An 18,975-nucleotide genomic window follows, 5' to 3' on the forward strand; every position below is an offset into this window, starting at 1 on the left:
AATATTAAGAATCAGTGAATCGTAGGAAACTTTGAAGTCTAATTAACGAGGTTCTCCAATCTTTGTCGTATAGCTATTTAAATTATCATTAACTAAACGAAACCGAGGTGGACCCTCTCTGAATTTCTCGTTCGTTCGTGACTTCCCACGAAGAAGGACAAGAAGCTAAACTATCGTGAGGAGTGATTTTTCGCTCGGTACCCATCGCCCCCGAGAATAATTACAGGTGTCGCGGGTTACGATGTCGTCTTAATGCCACCGTTTCGATCCCATAACTTCCATAAACTGGCTCGTTTCGTGATTACAAACAATCATTTCTCGTGACAAATCCGACACGTAGCCGGCGGTAATGAGAACGTTTCGGGTGTACTTGGTTGTGTCTTACGTAAATCGGGTAAATCGAGGGAATTATCTCGTTTCCTGCTGTACACTGTCAGCCCGTGACACCTGCCGTTGCGTTTCCTATATAAATGTCGTCTCGGGGGAACAGCGATCAACAGTCGACGAAACTATTCTGGGAAATATCTGCCTTGCGTGTCAGAGTCGATCGAACCCCGATAAATATCGCTTGAAACCATGAAGACCATCCTCGCTATGACATGCCTGTTGGCCGCTGCGGTAAGTGCTCGACAATTCAGATCTGGCGTCTACGAGAATATACATACATTGCATTTCGATGAATCGTGTAAATGCTATAAATGCATCGAATCTGCTTGTCCAGTGAGAACAAATAGATGCAGAGAGCAAAAAAAATTAATTACACTACTTTTATTCCCTGGTGTAACTTTGGTCACATGTGGCGAAAATTTATCGTTCCGATCGAAATCGTATCGTTGATCCTACATATAGATACTATGAAATCAACGGGGGATTTTTAATAAAGTTACAAAAGAGTCACATCACTTGTTCACGATTATAATTTCGCTTATTTATGAATTCAATGCACTCGCCATTTGAAAATACTTATGGAATTTCATTTCCAGACGGCCGTGCGCGGTTTGGATCAAGATAGCATCATACCCAAATACATGGAATACCTGATGCCGGACATGAAGCCATGCGCGGAAGAATTCCATGTAACAGAAGGTGAAGTAATTTTATCCATACACTAAACGCCAAATAAGACTATAACTGTAGCTGGAATGAGCACCAGAGGTCTCTCTAACATGGGCGATAGAATTTGTCTAATACACCGGGTGACATAATGAAGTATTTCTCGAGACACGAATACTTACGAATTGGCACGTTTGTACTTCACAGTCACTCGATGTGTAATGCCACACAAGGCATAATGATGCTCAATTGTTTAAGACGTTGGTAATTAAAGTAACCGAGAGGAATATGCGCAAACAAGATCGAAATTATTCATTTCGGAGGTATGGTCTTATTTGGCGTTTAGTGTACGCACTTTTATACGTAAACCGATTGTTCTTTTGTTACGAATGAGCCGACCGTCAGAATAAATCGAGACAGTACGACAATCTGATAATCGTTGAAATTTCTTGGTTCTAGAACAAGTTACGGCCATTCAAAAAGGAGGCGGAGGAATGGACATGAAACAGTTGGGTTGCATGAAGGCGTGCGTCATGAAACGATTCGGCGTAGTAAGTGAATTTTCGAAAATATAGCACGAAACAGGAGCCCTTTTCTGTAGATCGTAATAACCTAAATGTCCCATAGACTCGGCTTCCTCTAGGGGAAAAAGCAATTTAGAGGTAAAGGCCTTCGACCGCTCGATAAATTTATTTCAAATACTGAAATAAATGTTAAACCAAATATTAATTTGGCATAAATTTCAGTAACCGAGTGTTAACCCTTTTTTTCGTCATCAGATACAAGGGACTGACTTTCATCTGGAGCCAATAAACAAGATGATTGAAACCGTACACGCTGATAAACCTGAAGACATCGTAATTGTGAAGAAGATCGCGACCGACTGCCTTGATGACAGTAAGTAACAGTCTAAAGTTATGTGTCCACTCGAGAGCCTTATTCTCGGGAGAAAAACTAGTTGTTATGCGTTCGACGAGAACTGTATCACTCCGATAGTTTCATTTCTGAAAATGTTGCCGCAGAAGACTATTTATTTATAGTCTAAAGAAACAAAAGAACGACACATCTTTTTATAAATTTCTTAATACTCGAGCAACTGATTGAGTTTTGCTCTTCGTAGATCGCAGATCGTTTTTTCCGATGTCAAGTCGATACCCGCACAGAACTCGATCTGAGTTTCAAGATGTCTCGGTCGTACATGTAAAAAGTTTACAGTAGGATTGCTCAATCGGTTGCTCGAGAGTGAAAATATTTATTAATACGTTCCTCTTAACGCGACGCACGCTTTTTCATTACAGTCAAGGGTGAGACTGACGAATGCAACATTGGCAACCTGTACACCGATTGCTACATAAAAAAGCTCTTCGCATAAGATGGAGCAGCAAGGATTTCCCATAGGAGATCTTTAACTTGTAATCGTTCGGAATTAATCCCGTATATTATATTCAATAAAATGATCTAGGTAATCGATCGTCGCAGATTCTTTTCACCTCCCTTTTTACGAAGCAACTGTTTCTCTTGTTCTTCTTTTATAACATTTCTCTGACCCTTTTCAAGAAAGCTCTTTCAATAAAATGTGCAACTTGCGAGCGAAGTGTTGCTCGAACCGATCGTAAAACATCGTCGGACCTTTTAGAAGCCTTCCATTAATAAAAATGAGATTAAGGAGGCGGACGATCCGGGGCCACTTACACAGACACCGGAGATCCCGCTTATGAATAAACAAAGCGACGTTAACGCGTTATGAATAATTAAGCTGCACTCGGGACCACGGCACACAGCATGCATTTTAACGCAGGACGATCTAATGCTTCGACCACCCGGTATAACATCGACACCTATCGATGTAAATACATTTACGCAAAAAATCTATCAGCTCGAATATTCCTCTACAACATACAGATCTCGAAAAATAAGGAATGATATACACGTACAAAAATAAAATTCGTAGAAAACTCGAGATTCAAAGAGTGGGCAAACAAAGCTTTGCCTATATTAAACTTCTGTCATTTCTAAAAACAAAACAAATCCGTATAATACTGTTTAAAAAATGACCGTACATTAGAAAGATACGCGAAAGGGAATAATACCGATAAATTGCAAAAATTCACACAGAATTTATGGCTGTAATAATAATAGATCCTCCCTTGATGCAACATCTACACCCCTGTTCCATTAAAAAAAGTTCCACCATTTGTAAAAAAAAAATCCGTATAATCTATTTAAAAAAATGACCCGACAGTAGACAGATACGCGAAAAGAAACGATACCGATAAATTGCAGAAGTTCAAACGGGATTCATGGCTGTAATAACAGTGGATCCTCCCTCGGTGCATCGTCCATGTTGCTGTTCTATAAAAATAGAAACAAAAACCGTCGTTTTATCGGTGTTCGGTTCCGTAAATGGTAGTTTCGTCGTGCCAATCGATGCACACGGTACACCGTAAACTTGTCCTCCGTTTATGACACGGTCCCGAGACGCCGCGAACTTTAACACCAGCGAAGACGAGGCCAGGGATCGCGTTAGCGTACGCGACTCACGTTGCGAGGCGGTATAATGTACCCCCGACCGTAATGGTACGAAGTTGCCTCGCATATACACACCATGGAATAAAGTTACGGGGGCGACTTTACGCGGCGGGACGCGCGGCAAACGCCTGAGAGACACTTTTGCAAATGGTCGGCTTTGCGAGCGATTACAGACGGCTGTCTACATTTCCGATGGAACTGCCGGCGAACCAGACGGAATGTTAAGCGATCCGTGGATCCACGGAGAAAAAGAGACCGGGACGGTGGATGTTTAAAACGGGACTACGTACCGGGTGTCACGAGGATATTAGGTGTACAAATTAATTTCTCCCACGATTAATTATGGATTCAAAACCACCATTATTGTTTTCAGTTGGATTTTGCCAACTGCCCGAGAATTGGCGTACATGTGTAGAAAATAATGGGGAATATTTTCAGGACAAGACTGTATTTTTGTTTGTTGTAAATAAAGAATAACGTTTATGAAAAGAAGGCCACGAATTAATTTGTATACCTAATAATAGCGAAATGACTTTCAGGAATTAATTTAGGCACTTGAATTGACAGAGACGCTATGGATACTGGCGATCAAGGAACGATCGCGGAACCGTTGATTAAACAATATCGTCGTCTGTACGATTGAGCCATTGTCGTCAACCCGTCACTGGTCTCTGTCGTTCGGGCGGAGTTAGTTTTTCGCTGACTAATTTCCCGCCGAACATCGCATGCAAAACAACAGTAACACGAATTTGTTTAAAATCTGATCCGTCGAGGAGAAATATAAAGCCCGGTGGCTCGCGACGATTCGTTACAGTTTGCAAAATATTCGCGAGGACACGCGGTTTCTGTCTCTTTCACAACTCTGTATTACACTGGAAGCGATGAAGAGCGTTCTGGTTCTCCTTTGTGTTCTCGTCAGCACCGTGAGTACATAAGAAACATCGTATATTTTGAACGTAGACGTATGTCATACTCTGTATTAATTTACATAATTCACGTAACAAACGCATGCAAATCTAATTGTGCCAGACGATTCTGTATAACGTGTGTGGTATGAAACATGAATAATGATTCGTGAATGATCTGGCATTCGATGATTTAGGTAGCGATCGGAGAACACAGTATACAACGATTGGCGAGTTTTCTGGATATATCGAAGGATCAACTCGATGAATGTACACAGGAACATAAATTGGGGGAAAGTACGTACTGCGCTTATGTTATCATTACTGATAGTTTTGAGTACTATGAAGCTCGAATTAATGAAATTTAATGTGTACTAAAGGTACCTGTGCTTGGTCCATATGAATCCCTAACTATAGTATCTAAATGAATGGAATCGATCATTGTGTTCTTTACGTTACGATTTCATGCCTCTAGTCTGAAGCTCGCTGTACATTTTGTAAACATTCAGATTGCGATCACTCTTCAGAAAATAAGAAAAATTTGAGATTGACCGTTCGAAAGTTGTAAAACGAACACAATCCTAATGTTAACATTACTCGTTTTTGAAAGCATAAATTAGACTTGTACAATTATTTAGAAGCACTTACTGTATGCACTGCATTTCTTGTAGTCGATATGTCAAAGATTCAAAAGCTTATCCGCAATGAACATCTGAACGATAATGAGAAGAAATTGTTAAACACGTTGAGTTGCTTCGTGGCCTGCATTTTCGAGAAATCGAACATCGTAAGTATACTTCGTGATTCGATTTTTAATTAATCGTTTACATTTTTTTTTTTTAGTAAATGAAAAGATATTCAGGATTCTAAAAAATTATGTAACTGTTGCAGATGCAGAACGATAAAATTCAACTGGACAGTTTATTGCAAGTAGCCGAAAAGAACAATATCCCTATGAGTCCTGAGTTAAAAGGAGAGTTCAGCAAATGTGTCGATAACGGTAAGCTCCGTGAAAAATTTATGAAATTGTTTTAAAAGAAGCATAATTCGTCGTATGAATTATGAGCATTCTCAGAAGTTACTGAATAAACAATAATATTTACTGTTCGATTACGGTTGAAACAAAATACAATCGTGCGGATACAGCATTATTATCTCGTTTCTGTTCCAAATCGAGAATCGTTTTAGTCGTAACCGATAAGCGTGCTAATTATTTTAAACATTTCAGCGAAAGTGGATTCTGATAAATGCGATGTGGCTCGCGCCTTCACCTTGTGCATGCTGCGACAGATACGTCACGGTTGAACGATTGTTCAATGACTGATAAAATCATTGAAGAATTGTAACATCAAGACAACGAATTAGGAAGTCAAGACACCTTGGTCAACAACAAAACAGCACCTTTCGCTACTGATTAATTGATATTTCAATAAAAAAATGTAATAAAACCACATATTTTTATTACTATTCACAATATTCGTATTGTTTATAGTCTATAGTATCAGGCTTCGAGTAATTATGTAAGAATTGCATTGAATTATTCAGCTATAGAAGAGTGATATTGTTAATACTTTCATTTCTTTTCTGTAAAGATATATGAATGCGGATAAACTGGATCGTATTTTACCAAATCTTTTGTAATTAAAGTACAGGCTCTATCTAAATGTTTTCTCGGAAATAAACGAACATATTTTGATTTGTTACTACTGCGTACCAATTCTCTAGAATGTCACTACAATGACCTAGAAATGTTCAGCTATTTTTACATACACTAACGCAGCTTCGAAGAATCCTATATTTTTCATGTATAGTTTCCAACGAAGATCGATGAAAAACAGATTGAACTTTTCTACTGAAATTTTCCACCGTCTTCCAAAGAATTCGCTTCATGGAATTGAAGCAAAACAAATATGCTTGGTTTACGCATAATCAATTTATATCACCCGAAATGTCTGTAAAAAATGTTGACAACGGTGAATCGCAAGCACACGAAGGTAAAGAATGGAAATTACGACTACTTCGTAGGACCAATTTCCTTCAGAATCTAACATTATTCTTACGATAACTGCAATTGAAAAATGATGATCTGCGAACGCAACAACCGCCACGAGACATAATCTTGTATCTTTGACCTGCATTCAATGGGTATAAATGAAGCGATCCAATCGTTAGATGTCAGTTGATCGAATCAGTTTCGTAGTGTCAACGATAAATCAACGGAAGTCATGCGGTACCTGGAGCTGCTCACGTTCACCGTATTCGCGGTGGTAAGTATCATCTTAATCGTTCGAACCGTTGAAATACTTGTTATGCAATGAATATATTCGTAATCTGTCTTTCTGCTAATAATGTCAATAAGTATGGCAACGTTTCGTCTGCGTCTTAACTACGCTCTTATTCTACAATGAACGTTTTCATTTTGTTTCTTGTCTATTCAATAGCAGGAGGGGACGAGATTAATCGATAGATTTATCAAGTTTGCCGCCTGCAAAACTACTTTCCGTTAAACGGTTTGTGAAACATGATTATTTCAGGTGTCTGTACAAGCATCAAATTATAGGAACGAAATGGACGTGGGTTTAGCTCGCCTCTTCTCGATCACGGTGGCCGAAGCCGAATCGTGCCTTCGTGACACGGGAACAACGGAGGGTAAACTTTCTTATTGTCTTAAGGAAATCATTAAATATAAGTGGTAGAAAAAATATTGTGCGATGAATATATTGTAACATTGGATCTTCGATAGCGAAGCCTATTGTGCCATTGTTAATTATTACAAGACCCCCTATCCGCGGGGGATTGGTTCCAAGGCCTTTCGCGGATACCAAAATCTAAACATCGACATGTAAATTAGGTTATCGCAGGGGAAATACTTATTAGAGATAGATTACATATTTAAATGCAATTTGTTCGAGCCGCCATCAATCGCGGAAAAGTGAAACCTCGGATATTGAATCCGCGGATACGGCGGTCCTACTTTACAAAGTAATTTAAAATAGATAAACGGGATTTATCTTTGCTTCGCAGACGATATGAGAAATTTGCAACGTCTTGTTACGAAAGAATTAACTGAAAGAATTGATCAAGAAGGCGTGAAAAGAGCCAGCCGCGCCTTGGTGTGCTGTGCTCAGTTAGAAGGAACGGTGAGTCTCTATCGCGTGTATTCGAGTAAAGAGATGCGAAAGCAAGATTTAATTGCTTTTCGATCGACGATTACAGATGGTGGGACCGAAGATTCAAATGTCGAAAGTCCACGTAATCATTGATAACATGGGTGTACCACCAGAAGTGAAGTTGCCGCTACTCAGAATTATGACCGAATGCAACAACGAAGGTAATTAACATGAATTACACCTCGAGGCACAAAAGTATTGGCGCATTTTACACATTATATTTTCGCATATAACAATTATTGTTTCAGTGACACAAATCACCGTAGAGACCGACGTGATGGTGGAATTTCTAAAGTGTACGGTGGCTAAGTGCCGAGTTATCTTCGATTCCGAAGTTTAAGAAATGTACCTATTCAAGAAACGATCTTTTTACATGTAACGATTTGTTAATCGCTAAATAAATTGTGTTTTCTTCATTAATTATACAGCACGAACGAATTTTCATGTAAATATATCCCGTATGAATGAAATCACGGTTACAATTATAAACATTACTTGCGATAACTGCAATTGAAAAATGATGTTCTGCGAACGTAACAACGACCACGTGACATAATCTTGTATCTTTGACCTGCATTCATTGGATATAAATGAAGCGATCCAATCGTTAGATGTCAGTTGATCGAATCAGTTTCCCAGTGTCAACGGTAAATCAACGAAAGTCATGCGGTACCTGGAGCTGCTCATGTTCACCGTACTCGCGGTGGTAAGTACACTCAACTTACTGCCTGGACCACGTTCATGGTGCCATGAATGATTCGGTGAACGATGGTATCGTCTCAATAAATCGTTCGAACCGTTGAAATACTTGTTATGCAATGAATACATTCGTAATCTGTCTTTCTGCTAAAAATCTGAATAAATATGGAAACGTTTCGACTTCGTCTTAACTACGCTCTTATTCTACAATGAACGTTTTCATTTTGTTTCTTGTCTATTCAATAGCAGGAGCGGACGAGATTAATCGATAAATTTTTCAAGTTTTCCGCTTGCAAAACTACTTTCTGTTAAACAGTTTGTGAAACATGATTATTTTAGGTGTCTGTACAAGCATCAAATACTAGGACCGAACTGGACGTGGGGTTAGCTCGCCTCTTCTCGATTACGGTGGATGAAGCCAAATCGTGCCTTCGTGAAACAGGAGCAACGGAGGGTAAACCTTTTTATTGTCTTGAAGAAATCATTAAATATAAGTGGTAGAAAAAATATTTTGTGATTGATATAGTGTAAAATTAGATCTTCGATAGCGAAGCCTATTGTGCCACTGTTAATTACTGTAAGAAAGTGAAACCTCGCATATTGAATCCGCGGATACGGGGGTCCTACTTTATAAACTATTTTAAACTAGATAAAACTTATCACAAAATAGATAAACGGTATTTATCTTTGCTTCGCAGACGATATGGGAAATCTGGAACAAGTTGTTACGAAAGAAGTAACTGAGAAAATTGATTCAAAAGGCGTGAAAAGAGCCAGCCGCGCCTTGGTGTGCTGTGCTCAGTTACAAGGAACGGTGAGTCGTCTCGTCTCTGTCGCGTGTATTCGAGTAAAGAGATGCGAAAGCAAGATTTAATTGCTTTCCGATCGACGATTACAGATGGTGGGACCGAAGATTCAAATGTCGAAAATCCATCAAGTCATTGATACCATGGGTGTACCACCAGAAGTGAGGACGCCGTTACTCAGAATTATGAACGAATGCAGCAGCGAAGGTAATTAACATTAATTACACTTCGAGGCACAAAAGTATTAGCGCATTCTACACATTATACGTATATAGCGTAATCGTATCGTATACAAGCTGTACTATTCACTTTTTCCATTTCGTTGCGATTTTTAATAACTAGACCGCAGATTTTATGTACTTGTAAACCATAGAGCTCTGTGAAATACAATGAAAGACAAAACTTTCATCGGATGTAACGAGATCCTTTTGTATTCTTAATCCAATGAGATATTTTAGAGAAAAAGGAAATTTTTATTTTTCCTCTTGTCCTTATAAATCATTTTATAAAATGTTATTTTGCATAAAAATCCACAGTCTAATAATAACTGACTCAAATAAGAAATGATCGCGATGCTTTGACCGGGATCTTAGAGACACAAATCCTGCGTTAGGACTTTTGTTCCTCCCTTGTCGTGTCAGGTGTCGATAGAAGAGAGTGAACGAATGAAACGATCGAATTAATAAATTATAATTATTGTTTCAGTGACACAAATCACCGATGAAACCGACGTGGTAGTGGAATTTCTAAAGTGTATGGTGACTAAGTGCCGAATTGTCTTCGGTTCCGGAGATTAGGAAATGTACCTATTCAAGAAACAATCTTTTTATATGTAACGATTTGTTAATCACTAATTAAAGTGTGTTTTCTTCATTAATTATAAAGCACGAACGAATTTTCATGTAAATATATCCCGTATGAATGAAACCACGGCTGCAATTATAAACATTTACGTGAGATCGTATTGTAGATAATCAATGTACACTTTGTCGGCGAGCGAACGTGTTCAGGTGAAAAAACGTAAGTTACCGATTATATTTGCCTACATTATAACCGTCGTCCTGCATCGAGCATTCGTAATTATAAATTGCAGAGCAGAAATTTCATGGACTCATAATGGGGAGAAGTGCAAATTTCAAACGCAATTATTGAAAAATATTTCGATACATTCTATGAATAATTGACTACCCAATTGTTGCATCCTATTGATCGACGGAAAATTGGTTATCGGTTACTAATGCTATAATATTCACGAACGTGATAGTCTATTCGATTACATTTTTCATCTCTTCGAATTTTGAAGGTGGATTGCGATTTCTGCAGTGTCATTTTCTTTTCAATTAATTCTGCAAACTAACGATGACACCATGGCAGTGCAATTATTTTTCTGCTAGTGTTAGGCAGTGCATCAAGCAAAACTCCCAAGAGTGCAGTGAATAATTGTTAAAAAAAAAAGAGAGAAGAATAAAAGATACTATCACAAAGACCTAACGAAGACTTTATTGACGTTAAACGAAAACGATCGATCACCTACATAGTTTTCATAATATTCCGAGCACTGGAAGACTCCTAAACGCACCAGACTTAAATGAACGATTCCACGGAGTAATCCGAGTAATGGTTACAATGTTTCCGGAAAATTAAATTACATAAACCATTATCACTCATCGATTGAGCCTGGTACGTGCAGCTGTCGAGTATAAATACCGAGTTCGAAACGTCACCGAGTCAGTCGAAAGAATCACATTCAGCGAAGCTCATCCTAACTACACCTTGTATTTGAGTACACTCAGGGACCATCACCATGAAAATCACCGCGATCCTCCTCTGCGCTTTGAGCTTTGTGTGTTACACGGTAAATCTACTTGTCTACTTCTTACTCAACTTCTATTTGCAATTCAACTATTTTTTACATTAATGTTACTGGTGTGAACATAAGAATTCATTTCAACTAAATTATCGATTAATCATAATTTCATTTAGATGGTTCAAGCTGACGAAGTTATGCCACCTTCGTGCCTGGAGCAAGCGGGAGTGCAGATAGGTCAGTACGAATCACCATTAAAATGAATTAAGACCGTTTCAACGCCTGATACATGTATCATGAATATTTTTCTACCATTTCATTAGTCGATATACCGGCACTGTTGCGCGATCAGACCGAAGAGGGGAGCAGGAAGCGTGCTTGCATCGCAGCTTGCTACCTGCAGAAGATGGGCCTGGTTCGTAACACGTTAAACTTCTTAAAGCTTAGACTTTATAGAACGAAAATAAATTATAATAAAGAAAAGAGTTTCTTTCGTTTTTTTTTTTTTTAAGTCTCATCCAAATCAGAATTGAATCACCATGAATCTAAATATTTCAGATGAATGGCAACGCCATAAACCTGGAACTTATCGACGCCAGGATCGACAAGATAATGCAAAACAGCGACGAGAAAGAGAATTTGCGTCAGAGTATCCACGAATGTGTTGCAAATGGTAAACTGAATGGACAAATCACTATAAGTCGATAAATATGCTCTGATCGACATATTATTACGCTCACTCTAAATTCTTTTAAACAGCCGCCCAGGAAGACGAGTGCATGGTGGCCCAGATGTTCATGAAATGCGGAATAGATCGCCTTCGACTTCCTCTTCATAATCTACTGGATAAGTTTTACCAATGAGGATCAGTTTTGGAAAGCGCGTTTTTCGGTACAACTGAAATTTTGTTAACTTCACAATATCGAAAATTAGTATAACTTAGTTGCAACGTGTACAATAAACGTTACAAGTATAATTCAAGCTCGAGTTTTACTTTCTTTCTGCGTGCGCTACGGCCCAAAATTCAGGACCAGGTCTGCTAATTAAAGAAAGAGAAAAATATTCTACAAAGATTTGATAGAAGTAATCCTGAAGTAATCCTAAGTACTGATCCCATACTTTTGTCCAGTAGTATATGTATGTCTACATTCTACGCGTGAAAATAACACTTCGAATAAGCAGAATGATTGTTCATACAAGATTAATGCATCTGCTTGCTTGGATTAGTATACAAAGTATCATTTTCCACATTAAAATCAGCTAACACAATTCCTAAAGAGATGCTGTAGAAAAAAGTAAGAAAGATAAGTCTGTTTTAGTCCAATTAGTTGCTGTTAATAATCTACGTGATTAAACACGCGAGTAACGAATTAACAAAAGAACCTACACCATTAAAAATACAACAGATCCATCAGTGCCTCTCCGCTGTATCGGCGGTGAATATGAATTGTAGTTGCTTGCCGATCGTTCGTTTCGCGGGCTGACACGATGCACCGGTGTCGGACAAAAGGTTTAGCCGTTTTGACGACGCCTCGTTTGCATTAAGTGGCTTTATCTGATGCTCGTTCCCCTCCCCAATCTGCATTTGACTTTGTAATTTCATTTACGTCGAATCCCGTATTCTCCGTCCAGGCTCTCTCCAGGTTTCCCGGGGCCGGTTCTGACCGATCCTCGATATTCGCTGCCGTTCACGTCGACGACCACTGATTGCAATTCGGATTTACGAGACCCTTCATCGATCAACCGAACTTCGAGACCAAGACAATCCCGTTCCGAGCACGCCTGGCCTCCTTAGACAATCGCGGAGCAGAGTTGAACTAGCACGAAGACCCGCATGGGATAGATTAATCTATCGATCGGTCCATCCGAACGCGAAAGCCTGTATTGATGGAGACCTGGTCAGTTGGAACATCCAAGGTTCAAAGAATTTTAACTCTAAACCTACCGAACCCTTGAAAAAAGCAAGGAATCAGAACGGCAAAACCAGTCGTTTGACCGATCGTGGTAGATTTAGTGTTAGTAGCAAGCTCGAACAAGGTAAACGTTAGAATATCGTGAAGTTTCGCTAATTCGGTGATTAACGGTGATTTAGAAAACGGTAGTCGGTGCAAATAATTACATACGTTAATGCTCGTCACCTTCGGAGACCAGAACTAAAAATCCTACATTCGTGTATTCTCATGGACAGATTATATAATTCTTTATTTTTCCGCGAGCGTTTGCAAAATAATACGGACTCCAGAGAGGGGCCAGGGAGGGTGGTATGAGTCGTGTCGATTCAGTTTGCGACGATTAAAATGTTGAACAATGGCGGTGTCAGCGCGAGATCGGAGATGGCGATAGTCGAGCGATCAAGCGACTTCCTTCGACGGAAAATATGTTGGTCACGATCTCTTGATTCGCGCCATCCTTCTGTTTTCACGCTGTCGAACATGGGTTTTCGATCGACGTTATTTAAGATACGCTTTCCCTCCTGACGCTCCAAATAAGCTGGAAAATCGGTTTAGATCCTTGTTTGCGACGTTAACGTTTAGTCGTTAGCTCGCGGGCCGCGGCAACCGACGGATAACTCTGTTACGATAATTCAATCGAATTGTCTGGCTCTATAAAGGCTTCCGACCATATACATATACAGCACCGTGCAAAAATATTGGACCGTTTACGATGGCTACGGGATATTAAAAACGATCTAACACTGGTGCGACGCTGTCTCGGCGAAGATTCATTGGCGATAGTTTTATTCCGCGACAATACAATGGTCTGAGATGTACGGCGAGTGTAGCGACAGAAGAAGGTCAAGTATAGCAAGTTCTTAAGGTTTCGAAGAAAGGAAGAATTAACACGTTGACTGCCCACAGTGAAAAAGGCCGTACGTAACCAGACCCACTTTATTTGGTGTTCTCAGTCATAAATCGTCGAAAATAAACGCGTTTATTTAACTCTTATACGGATTTCGAAATTTAGGTGGTTTTCGAGAACCATTACATCTGGAACCGGGAAGTGCAAAGAAATTTGCTTTGCAACATTTAAAAACTTTATCAAATAATGAAGGATTACATAATCTTTCAAGTAATTATATCAACACGCATGAAAGCGTGTTTACTTTAACACTAGAACTACCAAGGAAGTAAAAATGACTTGTCAATACAATCTTACAAGGACGATTAAACTTTTGCACCTTTTATTACGATATGAAAGGGGAGAAATTAACAATTTCTAAATTTCTAAATTTTCAAAAGTTTTTCACGTTTATCCACCGATCGAAGCACATGACAGTCGAAGTGTTGAAGAAGGGGAAGCAAAGCAAATTACAGCTGCGCTCAATTGATTACGGAGCTTAACCTTTATTGTTCGAATAGCTCCGATACCGCGGATCTGATCGAACGTGTCCGGAAATGCGGTTAATATAACTCCGCGGCGCATGTCCCCTAGTCGGGAATCAGCCTGGACAATAACCACGAAGACCCAAGGACCCCGCTGGAATTCCAGAATTCCGCGATGAAATTAGCATCGCTCGAATTCCAACCCGATAAGTTATGGGGACCAGGGAACGAAAGGTCTTTCTATTAAGGCGCCTTACAACGGCGATTCACGTGCAAGATAGCGGACTAGAACATCGAATAATTCGGAAATTATCGATCATAGCTTCGTGTCTGGATCTCTCTTATCATCGATCAAGATCCATTAATCAGAAATCGTGGGATTTTGGAATTTCCAAAATTTTTTTGAAATTCGAATTAACTTGTACAAGTCGTCGATCGAACTGAATCTTTTACACGATATCATATTATTCCACGATTAATATTTCAATTACTATGCAACACTTGCACTTATTTACCCAGAAACAAATTCTTCCTCTGGAATATCGAGATTCGAAACTGTCGAAGAACGAAAGATCCTCTGTCCATCGCATGGATCGTATTCGTTGCCGCCGGAATTTTTTCCAATTTTCAGACACGCCCGACACGGCAATGAAACACCACGAGAACCACAGGCTACACGTGCATCGGAAGGCCGTTGCACTGGTGGTGGTAGAACGCAGTCGCGAGTGCACCGGCTTACGTGATATAGAACGGCGTGGAACGGAGGTATTTCGCTTGCACACACCAGCCCCTATACATTATGCATATATTACGCTCGGTACCGTGTACGTGTGTACACCACGCTCCCGTGCATACGCAGCGTGATGTACAGGGTGTACCAGGTGTCGTGCTGCATTATTTACTATGAGAGTGAACAACGGATACAAGACACCGTGGACGGTAATGAACTGGAAATAAGAACGACTATCATCAAGGATTCCGAACACTTTGGTTCAGGGTTTCTTCCTTTTCGTTCTTTTTCTCATCGAGTCCCATCCAGGAGACTCTTCATATTTTTTGTTTCATTCTCAGGTAGGTACATATATTACCACAGACATGTGCGTGGATGACGTTATGGTTATAATATTTGTATATACGTCGACCTGATACTTAATATGTATTTCTGTGTCTCTTTAACTCTCGAAAGGAGGGTGTTATGGGGCAGACGCGGTAGACGGAATGCAGGGTCATTTTGACACGTAGAAGAATTTTCATTGTACAGAGGTTTCAAGAATTCTGCATAGAATTTTATAGATATATTTTCAAATTCATACACTGCGTGGCATAACTATAAAACTGTAGTAAAATTTGTAATTCTTACGTATTGTGCTTATAATGAAAACGAAGCATGTGTGCCATATCTGAAATCTTGTTGAGAAATATCAGACATTCCGTGTATTAAAATAATAACGATTATTCTTTATCACATTCGACGCTGTGTACAATTATTCGCACGCCTCTGTAAGCTTAACAATACGTAACGTCATAGACACGAACGAGGCCCCGGCTCGTTTAGAAGAGGGCTAGAAACGGGCCGAGTTCCCTGTGAAAATGGCGTCTAATAAACCTAACTGCCGTAAAGGCGAAGATCATCCTCAAAACTCCGTGCGACGCGTCGCTCGCCGCGAAATTTCCCCCATAATAATTTGCCCGTGCTACGATTACGAGCGATCGTAAAATTAAGAGGAGAGAGGGAGAGACCTGAAATTTTGGCCGCTGGTTCTCGACCTTTGTCGAAACGTTGCCTTTACGGAACGACGTCGCGACCCCCTTGGACCGTTTTGTCGAGGGGTCAAACGAAGACTGGGGTGGAGAACGGCGAAACACGCTCGACGTGAAAATTTGTCGAAAACTTTTCGCGTTCAGAATTCCTTTTATGTCTCACGGACGTAATATCGTACGCGACGTACCTCGCGTGAAACAATTTTCCAGCTGTCCTGTGACAAAATTTTTTTGATATGCTATATGTGTGATCTTAAACAATTTTGGAATGCTTCGACTCTACGGGCAGGAAGTGCCACCGGAAATACACGTCGTGCGTGTGTTATCACTGTATTATCACTGTCTACGTCCACACAGATATCGAAAACATTTCAGTGAACATCATTATACCTTCAGTCGCCCTTTTGGAATATAATACAGTTCACTGAACTTGCGTTTTGGAAGAAAAATTGTTGATTTTACTATTCGTATTGCACACGCGGGACACGCCTGAGAGCAGACGATGGGTTTCCTCCCATCGCTTTGTGCATGAGGTATATACGCCTATGGTGGTCCACGCGCCTAAAATCGATTCAGAGAGACACAGACAGGGCATAGACCTCCATCCCTAGGGTGGATTCGCCGTAACTTCCTGAAACTGCGTATTTTCATCTTTCGTTTTACAAGCTATCTAAATGGAGCCTGACGAGAACAACAGATTCGATATTCTTGACCTTTCTGATTATTCGCTCGTGAATCTGTCGTTGCATACTGTTTAATAGACTTTTATACATCGGAAAAGGATTCACGTGACGGTGCGCCCCAAAACCGTCTTCCAATCATGTGACTTGTCCAGGGTGATTAAAGTCGAATTCGAAATTTAACACCGGTGCGACAAGCAGTTACACCGACTTTACGACCGTGTCCTTAATGTTTTATGCACGATTTTTTCTTTTCAGTGGTCGCTCTCTGGTGCCGATGATAATACAAACGCGACAGAACGGACCTGGACTGTCGTGTTTCGTGTTTTCGTTTTCTTGCGCGTGCACCGCTGTTGCTCGTTCGTTCAATAATAAACGATGTCGAAACGAGACTTGTGCAACGAGAATCGCGACACGGAACGGCATTTCGAGGACAATTGTATAAACGATTTCGTTCGTTACTTGTTGATCAATTCGCGACTTCTGTTTGCGATTTCGAAAGATATTCGTACGCTGTATCAAATTGTACAGAGTGTGCATCTATTAATGGTATCCTATATAATAAGTTTTTTTTTTATTTCCTCCAGAGACAGACAACAGACCGACGACACCTCCAATGCTCACAATTATCGTTTCAGGTGTAGAGTTCAATGGTTTTCACAAGCTTCGGCCAGCTAATATTTCTAGTTCAGACGAAACTGACAGTCCGGCAGGAACGTGTGTAACGGCCTTAATCCTTCGACACGGTGGTTAAAGGTTCGCTGTACGTCGAACGACCACTTACTTTTATAACCGCGTTTTATCGTTTTACGATACGTCGCCATTATGCCGTGCACCCTCCGGCCCCTGTTCGCCACACTTCGTTAGCGAGCCGCTCTCGCCAACTTTCGAACTATCGCTTTTAAATCGAAATGGCGGAACGGAAATTGATACGAATAACGTCGCAAATTATTACGCCGAGGAAGGCAAGGCTAGACGAGTCGAAAAAATTGGAAATAATTCACTATTTTTTGCTAAAAAGGGACGCAAGTGGTAGTCGCCTCCTGGTTCTTTTTTTTTTTTTTAGATGTAATGTTGTTTTTTTAGATGAATTATTCCTTTTCCTGCTGTCCTAAGAATTGGCTACAAGTACATGGTATAGTTTAACGAGATATTTAATCTTAGAATTGTATGTACGTTGTGGAGTTGAATGTTTGTTGTGTTAACGGACCATTTAAACAGAGAAGATTGTCCCGTATCGATGTAATTTATTAGGAGAGAAAATGTGAAATTTCTTTTGGAAATTTTTGCCAATCTTTGACGATGCAAAAAAAAAAAGATGCAGATAAATTCGTTAATGGAGCAGGTCAACACCGGTAGGCACACATACTGGATAAGGTATATCTTATCCGACCTACCTGAGTCGTTGACATCCAACCCTATCTCTCTTATCGCTCTCGCAACGCTTGTATTTCACGGTACTGCATTCGCGGAGAACAATTGCACTATTGTCGCCAGAAGGTCCATATTATCCACGTTCGTTTGAAAAATTTGACTACTAAATAAAGAATGCCTTACATAGCTCGATTCGTATCGAATCACCCATCGATGAAAAATCGAAGAACAGAGGACTTATGAAAATACATGTTATTGAAAAGCCATCTAGCGGCGATCACACGAAGCGACACGGCATTATAGTGCTGTACAAAAGATCGAAAATTCTTGGAAATAAAGACATTCCAATGCAATTATGCATATACATTTGAACACTTTCCTTATCCCCGTTATACGTGTGTATAAAATTTCGTAATTATAGATGCCCTGACAACAGTTTTGAGTCGGCCTATAAAGGCCGCGAGACGTTGGATCGTTCAAACGCGCCAAATGCGTGAAACTCGCGTAGGTTCCGACTTTTTTCGCGCCACCCACGTATAGAAACGGGTTTCCTTTGAACGCGTGCGAATGCCAGGCCATTCACTTTATCGAGGTTCTAAAGATTACTGACATTGTTAATTATTCTACTCCACATTGTAGAGAAATAAAAAGACAACGGAAATACCTATGTTACATTTGGGTAACCTTTGCACTCCCGATAAAATATGCTTTTTATACTAAAAAATGTTGATAAGTATGAAACTGTAGAATAAAATCGGTGGCATGAAGATATTTCGTCTGTCAGCATTGAATTTGTTTGATAATGAATCTTATGATATCCGATGACATCTAGAAAGACGACGGTCACGTGACACATTTCGGGCGGGTC

At 40.0% G+C, this 18,975-nt stretch overlaps 4 protein-coding genes across 4 annotated transcripts; all 4 read left to right on the plus strand.

Annotated features, from left to right (window-relative positions):
- The first annotated feature begins 442 nt into the window (after window positions 1-442).
- Window positions 443-2,508, plus strand: LOC107191804. Its single transcript, XM_015580920.1, has 5 exons — window positions 443-618; window positions 984-1,086; window positions 1,513-1,604; window positions 1,833-1,950; window positions 2,352-2,508. The coding sequence occupies exons 1-5, from the start codon at window positions 577-579 to the stop codon at window positions 2,423-2,425; spliced, it is 429 nt and encodes a 142-aa protein (XP_015436406.1). The 5' UTR covers window positions 443-576; the 3' UTR covers window positions 2,426-2,508.
- Window positions 2,509-6,679: 4,171 nt separating this feature from the next.
- Window positions 6,680-8,080, plus strand: LOC107191800. Its single transcript, XM_015580914.1, has 5 exons — window positions 6,680-6,754; window positions 7,022-7,136; window positions 7,512-7,627; window positions 7,704-7,818; window positions 7,906-8,080. Exons 1-5 carry the CDS (start codon window positions 6,713-6,715, stop codon window positions 7,995-7,997), a joined length of 480 nt encoding a protein of 159 aa, XP_015436400.1. The 5' UTR covers window positions 6,680-6,712; the 3' UTR covers window positions 7,998-8,080.
- Window positions 8,081-8,288: 208 nt separating this feature from the next.
- On the plus strand, window positions 8,289-10,049 carry LOC107191801 (pheromone-binding protein Gp-9-like). The gene is made up of 5 exons (XM_015580915.1): window positions 8,289-8,363; window positions 8,696-8,810; window positions 9,055-9,170; window positions 9,255-9,369; window positions 9,868-10,049. The coding sequence occupies exons 1-5, from the start codon at window positions 8,322-8,324 to the stop codon at window positions 9,957-9,959; spliced, it is 480 nt and encodes a 159-aa protein (XP_015436401.1). The 5' UTR covers window positions 8,289-8,321; the 3' UTR covers window positions 9,960-10,049.
- A 479-nt stretch (window positions 10,050-10,528) lies between these two features.
- LOC107191805 lies at window positions 10,529-11,931 on the plus strand. The gene is made up of 5 exons (XM_015580921.1): window positions 10,529-11,017; window positions 11,146-11,206; window positions 11,293-11,384; window positions 11,528-11,642; window positions 11,729-11,931. Exons 1-5 carry the CDS (start codon window positions 10,967-10,969, stop codon window positions 11,830-11,832), a joined length of 423 nt encoding a protein of 140 aa, XP_015436407.1. The 5' UTR covers window positions 10,529-10,966; the 3' UTR covers window positions 11,833-11,931.
- The last annotated feature ends 7,044 nt before the right edge of the window (window positions 11,932-18,975 follow it).

Source organism: Dufourea novaeangliae, unplaced genomic scaffold, assembly GCF_001272555.1.
Source record: "Dufourea novaeangliae isolate 0120121106 unplaced genomic scaffold, ASM127255v1 scaffold228, whole genome shotgun sequence".
Classification (NCBI taxonomy): domain Eukaryota; kingdom Metazoa; phylum Arthropoda; class Insecta; order Hymenoptera; family Halictidae; genus Dufourea; species Dufourea novaeangliae.

What these genes read in the sequence shown, in the direction of transcription:
- LOC107191804 (XM_015580920.1), top strand. Translation starts at nt 577, where the DNA reads ATGAAGACCATCCTCGCTATGACATGCCTGTTGGCCGCTGCG. An exon ending in CATGCCTGTTGGCCGCTGCG is followed by an intron (nt 619 to 983) that starts GTAAGTGCTCGA and finishes TTTCATTTCCAG; the next exon opens with ACGGCCGTGCGCGGTTTGGA. An exon ending in GACCGACTGCCTTGATGACA is followed by an intron (nt 1,951 to 2,351) that starts GTAAGTAACAGT and finishes TTTTCATTACAG; the next exon opens with TCAAGGGTGAGACTGACGAA.
- LOC107191800 (XM_015580914.1), top strand. Translation starts at nt 6,713, where the DNA reads ATGCGGTACCTGGAGCTGCTCACGTTCACCGTATTCGCGGTG. An exon ending in GTGCTCAGTTAGAAGGAACG is followed by an intron (nt 7,628 to 7,703) that starts GTGAGTCTCTAT and finishes CGACGATTACAG; the next exon opens with ATGGTGGGACCGAAGATTCA. An exon ending in GACCGAATGCAACAACGAAG is followed by an intron (nt 7,819 to 7,905) that starts GTAATTAACATG and finishes TTATTGTTTCAG; the next exon opens with TGACACAAATCACCGTAGAG.
- LOC107191801 (XM_015580915.1), top strand. Translation starts at nt 8,322, where the DNA reads ATGCGGTACCTGGAGCTGCTCATGTTCACCGTACTCGCGGTG. An exon ending in TGAAACAGGAGCAACGGAGG is followed by an intron (nt 8,811 to 9,054) that starts GTAAACCTTTTT and finishes TTTGCTTCGCAG; the next exon opens with ACGATATGGGAAATCTGGAA. An exon ending in GAACGAATGCAGCAGCGAAG is followed by an intron (nt 9,370 to 9,867) that starts GTAATTAACATT and finishes TTATTGTTTCAG; the next exon opens with TGACACAAATCACCGATGAA.
- LOC107191805 (XM_015580921.1), top strand. Translation starts at nt 10,967, where the DNA reads ATGAAAATCACCGCGATCCTCCTCTGCGCTTTGAGCTTTGTGTGTTAC. An exon ending in GCAAGCGGGAGTGCAGATAG is followed by an intron (nt 11,207 to 11,292) that starts GTCAGTACGAAT and finishes CCATTTCATTAG; the next exon opens with TCGATATACCGGCACTGTTG. An exon ending in CCACGAATGTGTTGCAAATG is followed by an intron (nt 11,643 to 11,728) that starts GTAAACTGAATG and finishes TCTTTTAAACAG; the next exon opens with CCGCCCAGGAAGACGAGTGC.